The 18,564-nt window shown below is 42.3% G+C and overlaps 1 protein-coding gene across 5 annotated transcripts in view; it reads right to left on the bottom strand.

Moving 5' to 3' along the window:
* LOC120062401 (UDP-N-acetylglucosamine--peptide N-acetylglucosaminyltransferase 110 kDa subunit) overlaps positions 1-18,564 on the bottom strand; it is a 40,328-nt gene that overhangs the window by 9,194 nt on the left and 12,570 nt on the right. For 3 of the 5 annotated variants that reach the window (XM_039012354.1, XM_039012355.1, XM_039012357.1), the window contains exons 7-16: positions 17,572-17,782; positions 16,908-17,048; positions 12,297-12,397; positions 11,997-12,150; positions 11,640-11,741; positions 11,218-11,397; positions 10,493-10,651; positions 10,184-10,273; positions 9,897-10,022; positions 5,719-5,889 (exon numbers count right to left, since the gene is read on the bottom strand). In XM_039012354.1, the coding sequence (XP_038868282.1) occupies positions 5,719-5,889; positions 9,897-10,022; positions 10,184-10,273; positions 10,493-10,651; positions 11,218-11,397; positions 11,640-11,741; positions 11,997-12,150; positions 12,297-12,397; positions 16,908-17,048; positions 17,572-17,782 (1,435 nt within the window). The remainder of the gene's footprint in view (positions 1-5,718; positions 5,890-9,896; positions 10,023-10,183; positions 10,274-10,492; positions 10,652-11,217; positions 11,398-11,639; positions 11,742-11,996; positions 12,151-12,296; positions 12,398-16,907; positions 17,049-17,571; positions 17,783-18,564) is intronic. The other 2 variants (XM_039012356.1, XM_039012358.1) reach the window with 1 other exon arrangement.

The raw sequence follows: 18,564 nt of genomic DNA, 5'->3' as shown, positions 1-18,564 counted from the left end.
GAGTGCTACGGGGCGATAGTCATTTAGTTCAGTTACCTTTGCTTTATTGGGTACAGGAACAACGGTGGACATCTTGAAGCAAGTTGTGACAGGGAGAGATCGATTATGTCCCTAAACACTCAAACCAGCTCCTATACGCATATTCTGAGGACACGGCTAGGGACGCCGTTTGGGCTGGCAGCCTTGAGGGTTAACACGCTTAAATGTCTTACTCACATCGGCCACGGAGAAGGAGAGCCCACAGTCCTTGGTAGCGGGATGCGTCGGAGGCACTGTGTTATCCTCAAAGCGGGCAAAGGTTTTTAGCTTGTCCGGAAGCAAGACAGTGTCCGCGATGTGGCTGGTTTTCCCTTTGTAGTCCGTGATTGTCTGTAGACCCTGCCACATAAGTCTCGTGTCTGAGCCATTGAATTCCGACTCCACTGTCTCTGTACTGATGTTTTGCCTGTTTGATTGCCTTATGGAGGGAATAACTACACTGTTCGTATTCAGCCATATTCCCAGTCAACTTGCCATGGTTAAATGCAGAGGTTCGCACTTTCAGTTTTGCACAAATGCTGCCATCTATCCACGGTTTCTGGTTTGAGTAGGATTTAATAGTCACAGCGGGTACAACATCTCCTATACACTTCCTGATGAACTCAGACACCATATCTGTGTATTCGTCAATGTTATTCTCAGAGGCTACCCGGATCACATCAGTCCGCATGTGCAAAACAATCTTGAAGCATGGATTCCGATTGGTCAGACCAGCGTTGAAGACACCTTAGCACAGGTACTTCCTGTTTGAGTTTCTGGCTATAGGAAGGGTGGAGCAAAACGGAGTTGTGATCAGATTTGCCGTTCTACAGTACTAATGTGTTGGTAGAATTTCGGAAGCGTTTTCCTCAAATTTGCTTTGTTAAAATCCTCAGCTACAATAAATGCAGCCTCAGGATGTGGTTTCCAGTTTGCATAAAGTCTAGTGTAGTTCCTTGAGGGCCGTCGTGGTATCGGCTTTAGGGGGATGATACACGGCTGTGACTATAACCGAAGAAGATTCTCTTGGGAGGGAATACAGTCGGCATTTGATTGTGAGGTATTCTAGGTTGGGTGAACAAAAGGATTTGAGTTTCTGTATGTTATCACAACCACACCATGAGTAGTTAATCATGAAACATACACCACAACCTTTCTTCTTCCCTGAGAGTTCTTTATTCCTGTCTGCGCGATGTACTGAGAACACAGATGGCTATATGGATTGGAACAGTATATCGCGAGAGAGCCATGTTTCTGTGAAACAGAGTATGTTACAATCCCTGATGTCTCTCTGGAAGGAGATCCTCGCCCTGAGCTCAATACTGTGGAACTCTTAAAGAGATGGGTCTGATAGATATCTGGAGAGAGACTAATAGCTTATCCATGGACTATACATACTACTTCAATGTCCATAACACCTACTCTCGTATAGATTACATTTTTATCCCAAAGATTTCCATAAAGTCTGCCACTTGTACAAAATCGGACACACAGCAATTTCAGATCACGTCTTTGTCTGCCTCCGCTTTGACCTCTAAAAACATCCTGAGGTCAAAGAGCTGGAAATTCAACAGCTCCATGTTATCAAACGAAGCATTCCATACATCGGTTACTACATGGATCGACAACAAAGTCTCTCCTATTTCTCCGGCCAATGTGGGACGCTGCCAAAGCCACACTTAAGAGGTCTTCTAATTGCATATGCTTCCTCTAAGAAAAAAGCAATGGAAGCACACAGGTTAGATCTTGAGGGAGTTGGAACACAGCGAAAAAGTACATAAATAATCCCCAGACAGTAACCTCCTAGAGTCAACTTAAAGTAGCCAAAGCCAAACTAAACTTGGACTATACTCAGGAGATGTACTAAACAGAAATAGCAGATTGCTTGCCTATTAAAATAAGAGCAGTCAGAGCATACAATCATCGCCATCTGAACAGCAGACGATGAGGTCACATACGATCCCATTTTTTTTTTTTTTTTTTAACTTTTCATGGTTTTTACTGCAAATTATATACTTCTGAGAGAAAAACATAGATGCAGAACTCCATTCCTTCCTAGAGGGACTCTTGCGACCAAAACTATCTGAGACCCACCAAGATCTGAACTCCCTTTTCATGCCTGAGATCCTCAAAGCAATTATCTCCATGCCACCTAACAAGTCCCCAGGCCCAGATGGATTTCCCCAGAGAGTTCTACAAAGCTTTTTGGCCCCAGCTGAGCCCTATTTTCATGCGCTCTCCCAGACTATTACAGTGTTGTTAAAACGGGCGCTCTCCCAGACGATTACAGTGTTGTTAAAACGGCCGCTCTCCCAGACGATTACAGTGTTGTTAAAACGGCCGCTCTCCCAGACGATTACAGTGTTGTTAAAACGGCCGCTCTCCCAGGCGATTACAGTGTTGTTAAAACGGCCGCTCTCCCAGACGATTACAGTGTTGTTAAAATGGGCGCTCCCAGACTATTACAGTGTTGTTAAAACGGGCGCTCTACCAGACTATTACAGTGTTGTTAAAACGGCCGCTCTCCCAGACGATTACAGTGTTGTTAAAACGGGCGCTCTCCCAGACTATTACAGTGTTGTTAAAACGGGCGCTCTCCCAGACTATTACAGTGTTGTTAAAACGGGCGCTCTCCCAGACTATTACAGTGTTGTTAAAACGGCCGCTCTCCCAGACGATTACAGTGTTGTTAAAATGGGCGCTCTCCCAGACTATTACAGTGTTGTTAAAACGGCCGCTCTCCCAGACGATTACAGTGTTGTTAAAACGGCCGCTCTCCCAGACGATTACAGTGTTGTTAAAACGGCCGCTCTCCCAGGCGATTACAGTGTTGTTAAAACGGCCGCTCTCCCAGACGATTACAGTGTTGTTAAAATGGGCGCTCTCCCAGACGATTACAGTGTTGTTAAAATGGGCGCTCTCCCAGACTATTACAGTGTTGTTAAAACGGCCGCTCTCCCAGACGATTACAGTGTTGTTAAAACGGGCGCTCTCCCAGACTATTACAGTGTTGTTAAAACGGCCGCTCTCCCAGACGATTACAGTGTTGTTAAAACGGGCGCTCTCCCAGGCGATTACAGTGTTGTTAAAACGGCCGCTCTCCCAGACGATTACAGTGTTGTTAAAATGGGCGCTCTCCCAGACGATTACAGTGTTGTTAAAATGGGCGCTCTCCCAGACGATTACAGTGTTGTTAAAATGGGCGCTCTCCCAGACTATGTTCACAGCCCTCATTACAGTGTTGCTATAAAAGACAAGGACCCTCTATCCTGCTCGTCCTTCCAGCCCATTCCGACTATAAAATAACTACCAAAATGCTCGCCAAAAGACGAAAACACTTCTTCTCAAAGTAATAAAAGCGGATCAAACAGATTTTATTAGAGACAGATACTCTTCATTCACCATCTTTTTTTATATATTATAGATCAAGTTAAACGCACAGAAGACCACTGTCCTGCTGTCGTCACTGGATGTTGAGAAGGTGTTCGACAGGATGGAGTGGAACGTTTTGTTCTTAGTCTTAGAAAAGTTCAATATGGGCCCAAACTTTATTAAATGGATTAAGTCCCTATATTCTCATCCAAAATGCCATGGTGACTACTAACGGTCTGAATTCTGATAGATTCCCTTTGGAACGTGGCACAAGACAAGGATGCTCGCTGTAGCCCCTGTTGGGGGCGGATTTGATAAGGAGCAATCCAAGTATTATATGGGTGTTTCTGCAGGCGACCTTCAGCACAAGATTTCACTCTACGCGGATGATGTCTTGCATGGATCACAAACAGACAAGACTCAATGTGGATTCAGATAGAGGCCCAATCCTGTGGTTCATTGCCCCTAAGCTCAATTACATTCATGAATAACTTTAGCAAAGTGGGCAACATAGCCAAAACCTTAGCGATTGTGACATGGTATACTGCTGCTCTACTAATGTAAAAATGAAATAATCTAATTACACATTTGTGGTGTACAAATTGTATCACAGCCCAGTGAGAATCCATCGAATGAATACAGACATTTCTCCTGATTGTAAAATACGTACCTGTTCTTAGTTAAGTCTTTTTAAAACGCACATTGAAAAACCTGAGGGAGTTCAAGGTGCAGATCTTCAGGGTCAAGTCTACGAGACGTGGTTTTATCACCATTTAGCACTCATTTAAGATTGGTGAGCAATTTTTGATTTGAATCAAAGCCAAGCTGAAGGTCTTTAACCAGTTAAATGTAATCTACATAATGCCCAAAGGTAATTATCATGAGAAGGCCATAAACAATAACAATTAATGCTGCGTACTTAAGTTAAAATCTCACCTGTCTGATAAAAATAACTATAAATTGCTGAGGTGTAGTCGCTTGAAGACAAGCGCAAGTACAGTTACAAATATGAAAATGAAATATTTGATAATGCATTTCCTATTCAACAATAATGTATGAATAAGGTTTGAAATTATTTATATGCTTTCTAAATAAAGCATAATCAAATTATAAAACGACTAATTATACGATTTCACCTTCCTTATAACTGTAAAGTACATATTTGTATGTTTAGAGTTAGAGAGAACGTGCATATTTTCTTAAGGTCTCTTGATCAAAACGTCTGACCCCATCGCTGTGAACGTCTCAGGGCTCTAGTTTTGCTTCCTGAGCTCGCTAGGAACTCGCCATTCATCTCATATTCATCTTGTCCGTCTATGATAAACAGAAAGTGTTTTGTTCTATTCTTTATTTTTACATGAATGCGCTATGATGTAACGATTGCAGGAATGTGCTTTGTCAGTGGCTGCGATGTAGGGTTGAGCCAGGAGTTAATGGACAGTCGGAAGAGCGAATGAAACGGTAGGACGGACATCCCAGCTTCAAGTGGTTTCAGATTTCACATCCTACGTCACAAGCTCATATTTTTTTTATACAAAAAAATAAAAAAATATATTTTTTTAACTGTCCGTGGGAAACAGGGCTATCATTCAATGCAGGCCATTCTGATCTACGGCGTCCACAGATCGATTTAAGCAAAATTGACAGTCGGAACCGGTAACAGAAGCACTTTGGTCCCCAAAACAGGGGACCTTACATCTAAGAGGTTTTAAATGGTGAATAAATAACTCACCTGCACAGTCCCATGTATTATTAAAAAGGTACAAACCAACATTATTAAATGTAAATAGTGAACAATAAAGGGCCTAGTATTGAGCCAGGCAGCTTGCTCTCAACCAATTACCACACCTTTATATTTCAATTCACTGGAGTGATATCCTTGATGCTGAAACTTGACCTTTGACTTGAAAAACATATACAGGAAAAAAATAACCTTTATGTAAATATGCATATTATTTTATCGCTCTAGGAAAGTAATTTACTATGCATAGATTCACCCCCCCCCCCCACCCCACTCTATGCAATGCGCAATGCACAGAACACCGGAAGAAGAATTATCGTAATGTTTGAGCGACAACTAATCCCATAAGGGATATGTTGCCAACTGGCGATTTGAAATAAAATTCATTCATTCACAGGAAACATGGCAAGAGAACAAAACAGTCCCTCCAGGATTCCTTGATTGCAATTTGTTTGGCAAAATCAACAATTCCCTGTATATTATGAGGGCTTGCAAATTTGACCTATCACTACACATTAGCAACATAATAACATCCAAATCAAGCCACTCAACAAACTTTTAATTGACTTGATAAACAGGAATCTCACCTTGAGGTGGGGGAACATGTTAGCGTGGTCTCCAATGAAGAAGGTGTGTGGCATGTAGGCTAGTTTCTCAGAGTACTGCTCTGCCACCTCGAAGGGGGACGTCTCCTTGTCTGACACAATGTAGTCCATGAAGGGAGCTCCGCTGGTCCCTGGGTAGCCCAGCCACATACACTGAGAAGGAGAGAACAGTTGGCACAGTGAACTTTATTTGGACATTATATCCCGGCTGTGGTGTAGTGACTTTTTTTGATGAGGGAGCGCACTAAAAACAAAAAAACAAAAAAAAATGTAATGACAGATGTAGCCTACTGAATATCATTGTAGAATAGGCCTCAGTAACAGTGGCAGTCTGAATGGGGGTTATCATAACAGTATAGTAACAGTCTGAATGGGGGTTATCATAACAGTATAGTAACAGTCTGAATGGGGGTTATCATAACAGTATAGTAACAGTCTGAATGGGGGTTATCATAACAGTATAGTAACAGTCTGAATGGGGGTTATCATAACAGTATAGTAACAGTCTGAATGGGGGTTATCATAACAGTATAGTAACAGTCTGAATGGGGGTTATCATAACAGTATAGTAACAGTCTGAATGGGGGTTATCATAACAGTATAGTAACAGTCTGAATGGGGGTTATCATAACAGTATACGCCCAAATATATTGTCTCAATAAAATGTGATATTTTCAATACCCTCAAAACACCAAGTAAGGCTTAACTCATTTCCAAATAGGCCATCACTGTCAATCGTAAATGATAATTCTTCATGTGTTAATGATGAAATGTCCAAACCGAATGCCTGCCAACCATGTGATCTCAATCAGTTTCATGGAAATATGCAGTTAGATCTTCTGGAATTACTTTTGTGAGCAAAAAAAGATTGTTAAAATATTAGCCTTTCTTCTAGGCCTATTTTGTTTCAATTAAAGCATAGTGTACAAAACATTAGGAACACCTGCTCTTTCCATGACAGAGTGACTAGGTGAATCGTATGATCCCTTATTGACGTCACTTGTTAAATCGACTTCAATCAGTGTAGATGAAGGGGAGGAGACAGGTTAAAGAATGATTTTAAAGCCTTGAGACATGGATTGTGTGTGCCATTCAGAGGGCGAATGGGAAAGACAAAAGAGCCTTTGAACAGGGTATGACAGGCGCACCGGTTTGAGTATGTCAAGAACTGCAACGCTGCTGGGTTTTTCCACACTCAACAGTTTCCCGTGTGCGTCAAGAATGGGCCATCACCCCAAAGACATCCAGCCAACTTGACAACTGTGGGAAACATTGGAGTCAACATGGGCCAGAACCCCTGTGGAATTTATTTGACATCTTGTAGAGTTCATACCCTGACGAATTAAGGGATGTGAAAAAGGGGGTGCAACTCACACAAATGCGTGGACACCCCTTCAAATGAGTGGATTCGGTTATTTCAGCCACACCTGTTGATGGCAGGTGTATAAATACAGTTGAAGTCAGAAGTTTACATACACTTAGGTTGAAGTCATTAAAACTCGTTTTTCAACCACTCCACAAATTTCTTGTTAACAAACTATAGTTTTGGCAAGTCGGTTAGGACATCTACTTTGTGCATGACACAGGTAATTTTTCCAACAATTGTTTACAGACAGATTTTTTCACTTATAATTCACTGTCACAATTCCAGTGTGTCAGAAGTTAACATAAATACACTAAGTTGACTGTGCCTTTATACAGCTTGGAAAATTCCAGAAAATGATGTCATGGCTTTAGAAGCTTCTGATAGGCTAATTGACATCATTTGAGTCAATTGGAGGCGTACCTGTGGATGTATTTCAAGGCCTACCTTCAAACTCAGTGCCTCTTTGCTTGACATCATGGGAAAATCAAAAGAAATCAGCCAAGATCTCAGAAAAAAAATTGTAGACCTCCACAAGTCTGCTTCATCCTTGGGAGCAATTTACGAACGCCTGAAGGTACCACGTTCATCTGTACAAACAATAGTACGCAAATATAAACACCATGGGACCACGCAGCCGTCATACCGCTCAGGAAGGAGACGCGTTCTGTCTCCTAGAGATGAATGTACTTTGGTGTGAAAAGTGCAAATCAATCCCTGAACAACAGCAAAGGACCTTGTGAAGATGCTGGAGGAAACAGGTACAAAAGTATCTATATCCAAAGTAAAACGAGTCCTATATCGACATAACCTGAAAGGCCGCTCAGCTAGGAAGTGCTCACTGCTCACAAAACCGCCATAAAAAAGCCAGACTACGGTTTGCAATTGCACATGAGGATAAAGATCGTACTTTTTGGAGAAATGTCCTCTGGTCTGATGAAACAAAAATAGAACTGTTTAGCCATAATGACCATCGTTATGTTTGGAGTAAAAAGGGGGAAGCTTGCAAGCCGAGGAACACCATCCCAACCGTGAAGAACGGGGGTGGCAGCATCATGTTGTGTGGGTGCTTTGCTGCAGGAGGGACTGGTGCCCTTCACAAAATAGATGGCATCATGAGGGTGGAAAATTACGTGGATATATTGAAGCAACATCTCAAGACATCAGTCAGGAAGTTAAAGCTTGGTTGCAAATGGGTCTTCCAAATGGACAATGACCCCAAGCATACTTCCAAAGTTGTGGCAGGACAACAAAGTCAAGGTATTGGAGTGGCCATCACAAAGCCCTGACCTCAATCCTATAGAAAACGTATGGGCAGAACTGAAAAAGCGTGTGTGAGCAAGGAGGCCTACAAACCTGACTCAGTTACACCAGCTCTGTCAGGAGGAATGGGCCACAATTCACCCAACTTATTGTGGGAAGCTTGTGGAAGGCTACCCGAAACGTTTGACCCAAGTTAAACAATTTAAAGGCAATGCTACCAAATACTAATTGAGCGTATGTAAATTTCTGACCCACTGGGAATGTGATGAAAGAAACAAAAGCTGAACTAAATCATTCTCTCTACTATTATTCTGACATTTCACATTCTTAAAATAAAGTGGTGATCCTAACTGACCAAAAACAGGGAATTTTTACTAGGACTAAATGTCAGGAATTGTGAAAAACTGAGTTTAAATGTATTTGGCTAAGGTGTATGTAAACTTCCGACTTCAACTGTGTGTATATATATACAGTATATAAAATAAAAAATAAAGCACAGCCATGCAATCTCCATAGACAAACATTGGCAGTAGAACGGCTTTACTGAAGAGCTCAGTGATTTTCAAAATGGCACAGTCACCTTTCCAACAAGTCAACAAGTCAGTGCTCCGGTCAACTCTAAGTGTTGTTATTGTGAAGTGGAAAAGTCTAGGTGCAACTACGGCTCAGCAGCGAAGTGGTAGGCCACACACGCTCACAGAACGGGAACGCCGAGTGCTGAAGCCTGTAGCGCGTAAATATCGTCTGTCCTCGGTTGCATCACTCACTACCGAGTTCCAAACTGCCTCTGGAAGCAACGTCAGCACAGGAACTGTTCATCGGGAGCTTCATGAAATTGGTTTCGATGGCCTAAGATCACCATGCGCAACGCCATGCGTTGGCTGGAGTGGTGTAAAGCTCGCGGCAATTGGACTCAGGAGCAGCGTAAACGCTGTCTGTAGAGTGATGAATCACACTTCACCATCTGGCAGTCTGACGGTCGAACCTGGGGTTGGCGGATGTCAGGAGAACGCTACCTGCCCCAATGCATAGCGCCAACTAAAGTTAGATTATGGTCTGGGGCTGTTTTTCATGGTTTGGACTAGGCCACTTAGTTACAGTGAAGTGAATCTTAACGCTACAGCATACAATTCATTCTGTTATTCAATGCGTTTGTATGGTCAAATAGCAGTAAGGCCGAATACAATTCATTCTGTTATTCAATGCATTTGTATGGTCAAATAGCAGTAAGGCCGAATACAATTCATTCTGTTATTCAATGCGTTTGTATGGTCAAATAGCAGTAAGGCCGAATACAATTCATTCTGTTATTCAATGCATTTGTATGGTCAAATAGCAGTAAGGCCGAATACAATTCGTTTTATACTTCAAGGGGTATTTAAAATTCATAATCAAATAGCAAAATGATCGTTGGTATGACATTAAAACAATTAAATACAGCTCATGAAACATGGCACAAACACTTCACATGATGTGTTTATATTGTTGTTCAGTATCGAAATGAACACGGCTAAATAAAGCCTGATTATCTCACCTGGATGGGAGCGGGGCGCAGGGCAAACAGCTCGTTGCGGGCTCCTTTGGTATAGCCGTTCATATTGACCAGGATGTGGAGTCCATCCTGATGGATCCTGTCTGCTGCCTTACCGTTACACGGGAGCTGACAGAGGGGAGGAGTGGAGATGGAGGGAGAGACAGGAGGAGGGGGAAGGGAGAGGCTTTCAATCTGTACTCTGAAGTGCTGGATGTGGCTGAGAGGACAGAGAAAAGGAAGCTACTTCTAAAGTACTTAGATTCAGTTCTCAATCTGAGTTTACTCACCTGTGACAGGTCAGTGAAGTGATGGGCCTCGGCCACTACTTTAACCCTAAAGTTGGTGTTGTCATCTGGGCTCAGGGCATAGCAGAACACCTGGGGAGAGGATGTTATAACCATGTTACGACCAACACATTTCAAGTAATGTTTGGTCACTATAACACCTCACTCTTATCCATTATTTATTCAGTTACGTCAAAAAAAACATTGGTTTAAATGAAAAATCTAATCCAAGTAAGCAAACATCAGTTCATTTTAAATCATGGGTTGTTACCAGTCTAGTGCTAATGTCACACAACAGTAAGAAACCCTCACCTCAAACTTCTCAGAGTTGTGCATGCCGGGGATGGACTGCATGAGGTGGGAGGTGGGGTGGTTCCCGAAGTCAGAGCTGACATATCCCACCCTCAGACGACCCGCGCTGGCCTTCAGGTCTTTGGGGTACTCAAAGGCCGGCTTGTGGAGCGCATTGATCTGTGGGGGGGGGTTAGACTAACCAGGATGCACCCCAAATGGATTCCTATTCCCTATATAGTGAACTACTTTTAACCAGAAGTACTGCTCTATGTAATGAAAAGGGGGCCATTTGAAACCTAGGCCAAGGCTCTATTCTAGCATACTACATAGAATGATTGCTAGTATGGACATTGGAACATCATAGCCTGTCCGACAATGACCATAAACCCTAACTCCTTTCAGGTGGTCCAACTTGACAAGGTAGATTGTGTAATGGACGAGGGATCTGGATTCAGTTACAACTAGCCTGAACCTGACCTTAACATCCAACTAACCACCCGACCCTAACCAATCTGACTGAACCAACCTCTTCACCCTGCAAGCAAGCCAACCACCTTCTGCCATCTAAGGCTGCTTTTTACTGTTTATTATCAACTAAATAAAAGACTACGGGCCTAAGTTTCCTTAAAATAACTTCTAAGACATCCCACCTTACCGTTTACCCTTCACCATGCAAGCATCCCAGCCTAACTTTCCCCTGAATAAAAGGTCAATACTGTACTTGCTTTGATGAGGGCCTGTACCTTGTCCAGACAGAGGTTGCCGTGCCTCTCAGCGATGGCCTTGCGGAAGCCGTGAGAGAGGGGGTACAGCATGCTGTGGTGGGGGTGCACCGAGGGCAGCCGGTTCTTATCCAACTGGTCAGCCACGATGCTCACCAGCTTCTTCATACGATCATCATAGTCTGTCCAGTCACACACAATCTGGGGAGAAGAGAGGACTGCTGTCTAAGTGGTGAGGTGTGAGAAGTGAGGCAGTCTGAAGTGGAAACTCAGAGAAATGTCAATCAAAGAGCAGTAACTCGAGCATTACTTGGTTTATCTCTCGCAATGGCTCACATCAATACATGACTTATACTCAAGTTACAGTTAAGTCCCAAATCAGGATTTGGCATCAAGTGTATCTGCAGTAACTTGACATAGGAGACTAGTGTGTGTGTGTGTACCTGCAAGCAGTGTGCTAGGTTGCAGTAGGCATCAGGGAAGTCAGGCTTCAGTTTCAGGGCTGTACGGTATGAAGCAATGGCTTCTGGGATGTTACCAGAGTCCTGGGGGGGGGGGGGGGGGGGGGCAATAACATATCATTACAATAATGCAATCATAGGACAACTTCCTTTATAAATACATGCATTTTAATATTTTCATTAATTAAAAAACAAATTGCAGACCAATTTTGTCCTACGGAATATCAGTGACAGAAGATGAGTGATGCCAACGCTAAAGTCTACTTCACTGCACTTCTGTAGGTCTGATAGGAGTTGATTTAGAAATGGGGGTTAGAACAAAGATGGCAGACGAGTCACCTTGTGTATGGAGGCCAGGTTAGAGTGAGCATCAGCGAAGGCAGGGTTGATCTGGATGGCTCTGGTGTAACACTGTAGAGCCCCCTGGACATCCTGCATCTCCTTCAGAGTGTTGCCCATGTTGGAGTAGGCATCAGCAAACGTAGGGCTGATTCTACAGCGACACAGAAACAATTCAGTAGGACGCAAATCAACTAGAACCTTGAAACAACATCCCTAAAAGTCGTGTCTCTGTCGATTGTCAAACCACAACTGATTGAGATAAGAGGGAGAGACAGAGGGAGGCGTCTGTCTACGGACCTGATGGCCTCCTTGTAGTGCATGAGGGCCTCCTGGAGTTTCCCCTGCTGCTGCAGAACGCTGGCCAGGTTAGAGTGGGCCGCTGCAAACTCTGGAAACACCTGAAGACAACACAACCACACGTTAAAATACATATTACAACAGAACACTGGCCAGGTTAGAGTGGGCCGCTGCAAACACCAACACACACACAGGTTATAGGGTGTCCAATCAAAAAGTGCATAATTTGACCACTGGGTAAGATAGAGGATTATCTACGATATTAACATATTAAAACCCATGTTCCAAACATCAGGTCTCTACCATGATCCATTCAAAAATTATTGGCGTGTTCACCCTTGTAGGATGGCCAGAATCAGGACGACTAAATCAATGGAGGCCAGAGAAAAAGTAGTAATAAAATATAAATCTGGAAAATTGCATCGCGTCAGATAGGTAGCCTAAATTCTACACATAATTCAGCCTAACAGCTCACCGTTGAACTCGTCCCCTTCTCCAAATCCGCAGGACATGTAATCAATAGATGCTAGATGACATCGACTGAGACATGTAGTATTTTCATATTTTAGTAAGAGGTCTCAAAAAAACAAGCATATGATGTGAAGTGTCAACGGAGCACTGGGCGTATACCAAGCTTTTTACATATAACTCTGCTCGTGTCATGCTAAATGTAGCTTTTTACATATAACTCTGCTCGTGTCATGCTAAATGTAGCTTTTTACATATAACTCTGCTCGTGTCATGCTAAATGTAGCTTTTTACATATAACTCTGCTCGTGTCATGCTAAATGTAGCTTTTTACATATAGCTCTGCTCGTGTCATGCTAAATGTAGCTTTTTACATATAGCTCTGCTCGTGTCATGCTAAATGTAGCTTTTTACATATAACTCTGCTCGTGTCATGCTAAATGTAGCTTTTTACATATAGCTCTGCTCGTGTCATGCTAAATGTAGCTTTTTACATATAGCTCTGCTCGTGTCATGCTAAATGTAGCTTTTTACATATAGCTCTGCTCGTGTCATGCTAAATGTAGCTTTTTACATATAGCTCTGCTCGTGTCATGCTAAATGTAGCTTTTTACATATAGCTCTGCTCGTGTCATGCTAAATGTAGCTTTTTACATATAGCTCTGCTCGTGTCATGCTAAATGTAGCTTTTTACATATAGCTCTGCTCGTGTCATGCTAAATGTAGCTTTTTACATATAGCTCTGCTCGTGTCATGCTAAATGTAGCTTTTTACATATAGCTCTGCTCGTGTCATGCTAAATGTAGCTTTTTACATATAGCTCTGCTCGTGTCATGCTAAATGTAGCTTTTTACATATAACTCTGCTCGTGTCATGCTAAATGTAGCTTTTTACATATAACTCTGCTCGTGTCATGCTAAATGTAGCTTTTTACATATAACTCTGCTCGTGTCATGCTAAATGTAGCTTTTTACATATAGCTCTGCTCGTGTCATGCTAAATGTAGCTTTTTACATATAGCTCTGCTCGTGTCATGCTAAATGTAGCTTTTTACATATAGCTCTGCTCGTGTCATGCTAAATGTAGCTTTTTACATATAGCTCTGCTCGTGTCATGCTAAATGTAGCTTTTTACATATAGCTCTGCTCGTGTCATGCTAAATGTAGCTTTTTACATATAGCTCTGCTCGTGTCATGCTAAATGTAGCTTTTTACATATAGCTCTGCTCGTGTCATGCTAAATGTAGCTTTTTACATATAACTCTGCTCGTGTCATGCTAAATGTAGCTTTTTACATATAACTCTGCTCGTGTCATGCTAAATGTAGCTTTTTACATATAACTCTGCTCGTGTCATGCTAAATGTAGCTTTTTACATATAACTCTGCTCGTGTCATGCTAAATGTAGCTTTTTACATATAACTCTGCTCGTGTCATGCTAAATGTAGCTTTTTACATATAACTCTGCTCGTGTCATGCTAAATGTAGCTTTTTACATATAGCTCTGCTCGTGTCATGCTAAATGTAGCTTTTTACATATAGCTCTGCTCGTGTCATGCTAAATGTAGCTTTTTACATATAGCTCTGCTCGTGTCATGCTAAATGTAGCTTTTTACATATAGCTCTGCTCGTGTCATGCTAAATGTAGCTTTTTACATATAGCTCTGCTCGTGTCATGCTAAATGTAGCTTTTTACATATAGCTCTGCTCGTGTCATGCTAAATGTAGCTTTTTACATATAGCTCTGCTCGTGTCATGCTAAATGTAGCTTTTTACATATAGCTCTGCTCGTGTCATGCTAAATGTAGCTTTTTACATATAACTCTGCTCGTGTCATGCTAAATGTAGCTTTTTACATATAACTCTGCTCGTGTCATGCTAAATGTAGCTTTTTACATATAACTCTGCTCGTGTCATGCTAAATGTAGCTTTTTACATATAACTCTGCTCGTGTCATGCTAAATGTAGCTTTTTACATATAGCTCTGCTCGTGTCATGCTAAATGTAGCTTTTTACATATAGCTCTGCTCGTGTCATGCTAAATGTAGCTTTTTACATATAGCTCTGCTCGTGTCATGCTAAATGTAGCTTTTTACATATAGCTCTGCTCGTGTCATGCTAAATGTAGCTTTTTACATATAGCTCTGCTCGTGTCATGCTAAATGTAGCTTTTTACATATAGCTCTGCTCGTGTCATGCTAAATGTAGCTTTTTACATATAGCTCTGCTCGTGTCATGCTAAATGTAGCTTTTTACATATAACTCTGCTCGTGTCATGCTAAATGTAGCTTTTTACATATAACTCTGCTCGTGTCATGCTAAATGTAGCTTTTTACATATAGCTCTGCTCGTGTCATGCTAAATGTAGCTTTTTACATATAGCTCTGCTCGTGTCATGCTAAATGTAGCTTTTTACATATAGCTCTGCTCGTGTCATGCTAAATGTAGCTTTTTACATATAGCTCTGCTCGTGTCATGCTAAATGTAGCTTTTTACATATAGCTCTGCTCGTGTCATGCTAAATGTAGCTTTTTACATATAGCTCTGCTCGTGTCATGCTAAATGTAGCTTTTTACATATAGCTCTGCTCGTGTCATGCTAAATGTAGCTTTTTACATATAGCTCTGCTCGTGTCATGCTAAATGTAGCTTTTTACATATAGCTCTGCTCGTGTCATGCTAAATGTAGCTTTTTACATATAGCTCTGCTCGTGTCATGCTAAATGTAGCTTTTTACATATAACTCTGCTCGTGTCATGCTAAATGTAGCTTTTTACATATAACTCTGCTCGTGTCATGCTAAATGTAGCTTTTTACATATAGCTCTGCTCGTGTCATGCTAAATGTAGCTTTTTACATATAGCTCTGCTCGTGTCATGCTAAATGTAGCTTTTTACATATAGCTCTGCTCGTGTCATGCTAAATGTAGCTTTTTACATATAACTCTGCTCGTGTCATGCTAAATGTAGCTTTTTACATATAACTCTGCTCGTGTCATGCTAAATGTAGCTTTTTACATATAACTCTGCTCGTGTCATGCTAAATGTAGCTTTTTACATATAACTCTGCTCGTGTCATGCTAAATGTAGCTTTTTACATATAACTCTGCTCGTGTCATGCTAAATGTAGCTTTTTACATATAACTCTGCTCGTGTCATGCTAAATGTAGCTTTTTACATATAACTCTGCTCGTGTCATGCTAAATGTAGCTTTTTACATATAACTCTGCTCGTGTCATGCTAAATGTAGCTTTTTACATATAACTCTGCTCGTGTCATGCTAAATGTAGCTTTTTACATATAACTCTGCTCGTGTCATGCTAAATGTAGCTTTTTACATATAACTCTGCTCGTGTCATGCTAAATGTAGCTTTTTACATATAACTCTGCTCGTGTCATGCTAAATGTAGCTTTTTACATATAACTCTGCTCGTGTCATGCTAAATGTAGCTTTTTACATATAACTCTGCTCGTGTCATGCTAAATGTAGCTTTTTACATATAACTCTGCTCGTGTCATGCTAAATGTAGCTTTTTACATATAACTCTGCTCGTGTCATGCTAAATGTAGCTTTTTGCAACCTGCGGAAACACCTTGGACGACGAGCAAAATGGAAAATCCTCAAAAGTCGAGGCGAGAAACCGGCGCCGCTCTGTCAGAGCTCGGTGCATATTACCGGATGTATTACGTTACGAAATCCAACTCTTTACATATCATGTTAATATTAGAGAAAGACCACCACTGAACGATTCAGAACATGAATAAATCATATTTGTCTTGGTAAAATGTACATTAAAATATAAGGAGGCGAAATGATCGCCAAAGCACGTTTTCACCCACTCTGGGCAGAGTGAGTGGACACCTATAGGTTAAAATACATACTACAACGGGACACTAGCCAGGTTAGAGTGGGCCCGCTGCAAACTCTGGAAATACCCCCCCCCCCCAAAAGGTTCAGTCACCACCAGATTCATGAAATGACACTTCCTTAAAAAGAGAACACTGAGCTGACGTGATTAAGATTGTGGGGGGAAAAACAAGGGCTTATAAACAGCCTTCCTTTAACCTATCATGACAGGTAAAATACTTTTCAATGCTACCGTCAATGCTTTCTATGAGCATTCTGCCATATAGTTAACTATCTCACCTCCAGGGCTTTCCTGTAGAGCTGGACGGCGTCCTCGATGTTGCCCTGCTCCCTCTTGATGTTGGCCAGGTTGTTGAGAGAGTCTGCGTGGGTGGGACACAGACGCAGGGCCGTGTTGTAACACTCCTCAGCTTCGGACACCTGGGAGAGGCGGGGTTCAAACCACACATGGTTAAACCACACACACACACACACAGCCAGATACATTCACAGACACACAGACACCCCACACACAAACACTCAGATTTTCATACAGAAAAGGGAAACCCCAACAGACTGACGCCAAGGCCCAGAGGCGGCCAACAGAGAGGCAGAACAGAGACAACAGCAACAGCTAACGGACAGCTGGAACCCATATCAATCTACATCTATTTGTAGTTGAACAGAGGACATTTAAGCATCCCAAAATAATCATTGTCTAGAGTAGTGGTGAAAGGGATGGCCTCACAACAATCATGAAGATCAGTGTGTCATGCATATCCATCTAACCACACCCAGTCTGATCTCTGACCCCTGTCGTCTAGTAAACTGGGTCAAGGAAGACATGGCATGCACAGGGCACAGTGACCTGCTGCGGCCTGCTGGGACAGCCATGCCTCACACACTGGGAGTAGGGATGCAGAATAACGGAGCAGTTGCTCACTGCGTGGACACACACACACACCGTGTTCTTCCTTACATTGCCCTTCTCCTTGAGGGCGTTGGCCAGGTTACAGTAGGCGTCGGGGAAGTGGGGCTGCAGCTCGATGGCACGGCGGTACGTGTCGATGGCCAGGTCGATAAGACCCTGCTCGTAGTAGACGCACGCCAGGTTGCCGTGGACGACTGCGTGGTTGGGGCTCAGGCTGAGGGCACGCAGGTAGCCAGCCACCGCTCTGAATGGTTGGAAGAAGAGAGAAGGGTGGGTAAACTACTGGTAACAATTAAGGCAAATACTACTAAAGGCTGAGGACTCAGCGGTAGCCCACCACCGCTCTGCAGAGGAGAGTATAGAGTGGCATTAGTGCTACTGAGCTGTAGTAAAATTAGTCTTTGCTAAGATGGCGCTGTACTGGATGGCCTCCGGTTTGCCAACTTTGAGATTATTTTGTACTTTATTTTCTCTAAATGTATTCGCTATCATTTCTTACAAACGGACGACTTTTGAACATCAGATCGGCAGTTACCGCAATTCCGGCTTCAACTTATCTGCCCTGGGCTCTTTATGTTATTCCGACCAAATTCAGGCTACCCAAGAAGAAACAGCAACATTAAAGGTAAGGGGGGGGGGGGGGGGGGGGGGGGTCGTCATGGAGAGATTAAGGTGAAGGGAGAACCGGCCATCTCGTCTAACCATTCTACTAGTCACTTGATAAAAAGATAACGTCCGATCACAGATTTGCTACCAACGGGACTCCCAAAACTGAAATAGTCTCTGCTTTTCTGAAACATGGCTCTTGGGCAAGATACCCCGTCATGGCTATTCAACTCGATTTGGGCTGTCACACCCCCCCCCCAAAAAAAAACTAGAGTTGTTTGTTCTTTCGTTCAACGGTTTGTTAGAAATGTTAAAACATTTATTTTTCCCAATAAAGACACAACCTGTGTTTAATTAAAATCAACAATATGTAGGCTACTGAGCTCATCTGATGCTTTAAGCACACTGTAATTAAATAAC

The sequence above is a fragment of the Salvelinus namaycush genome, chromosome 17 (genome assembly GCF_016432855.1).
Source record: "Salvelinus namaycush isolate Seneca chromosome 17, SaNama_1.0, whole genome shotgun sequence".
In the NCBI taxonomy this organism is placed as follows: Eukaryota; Metazoa; Chordata; class Actinopteri; order Salmoniformes; family Salmonidae; genus Salvelinus; species Salvelinus namaycush.
This window is presented reverse-complemented; position numbering and strand designations above follow the sequence as displayed.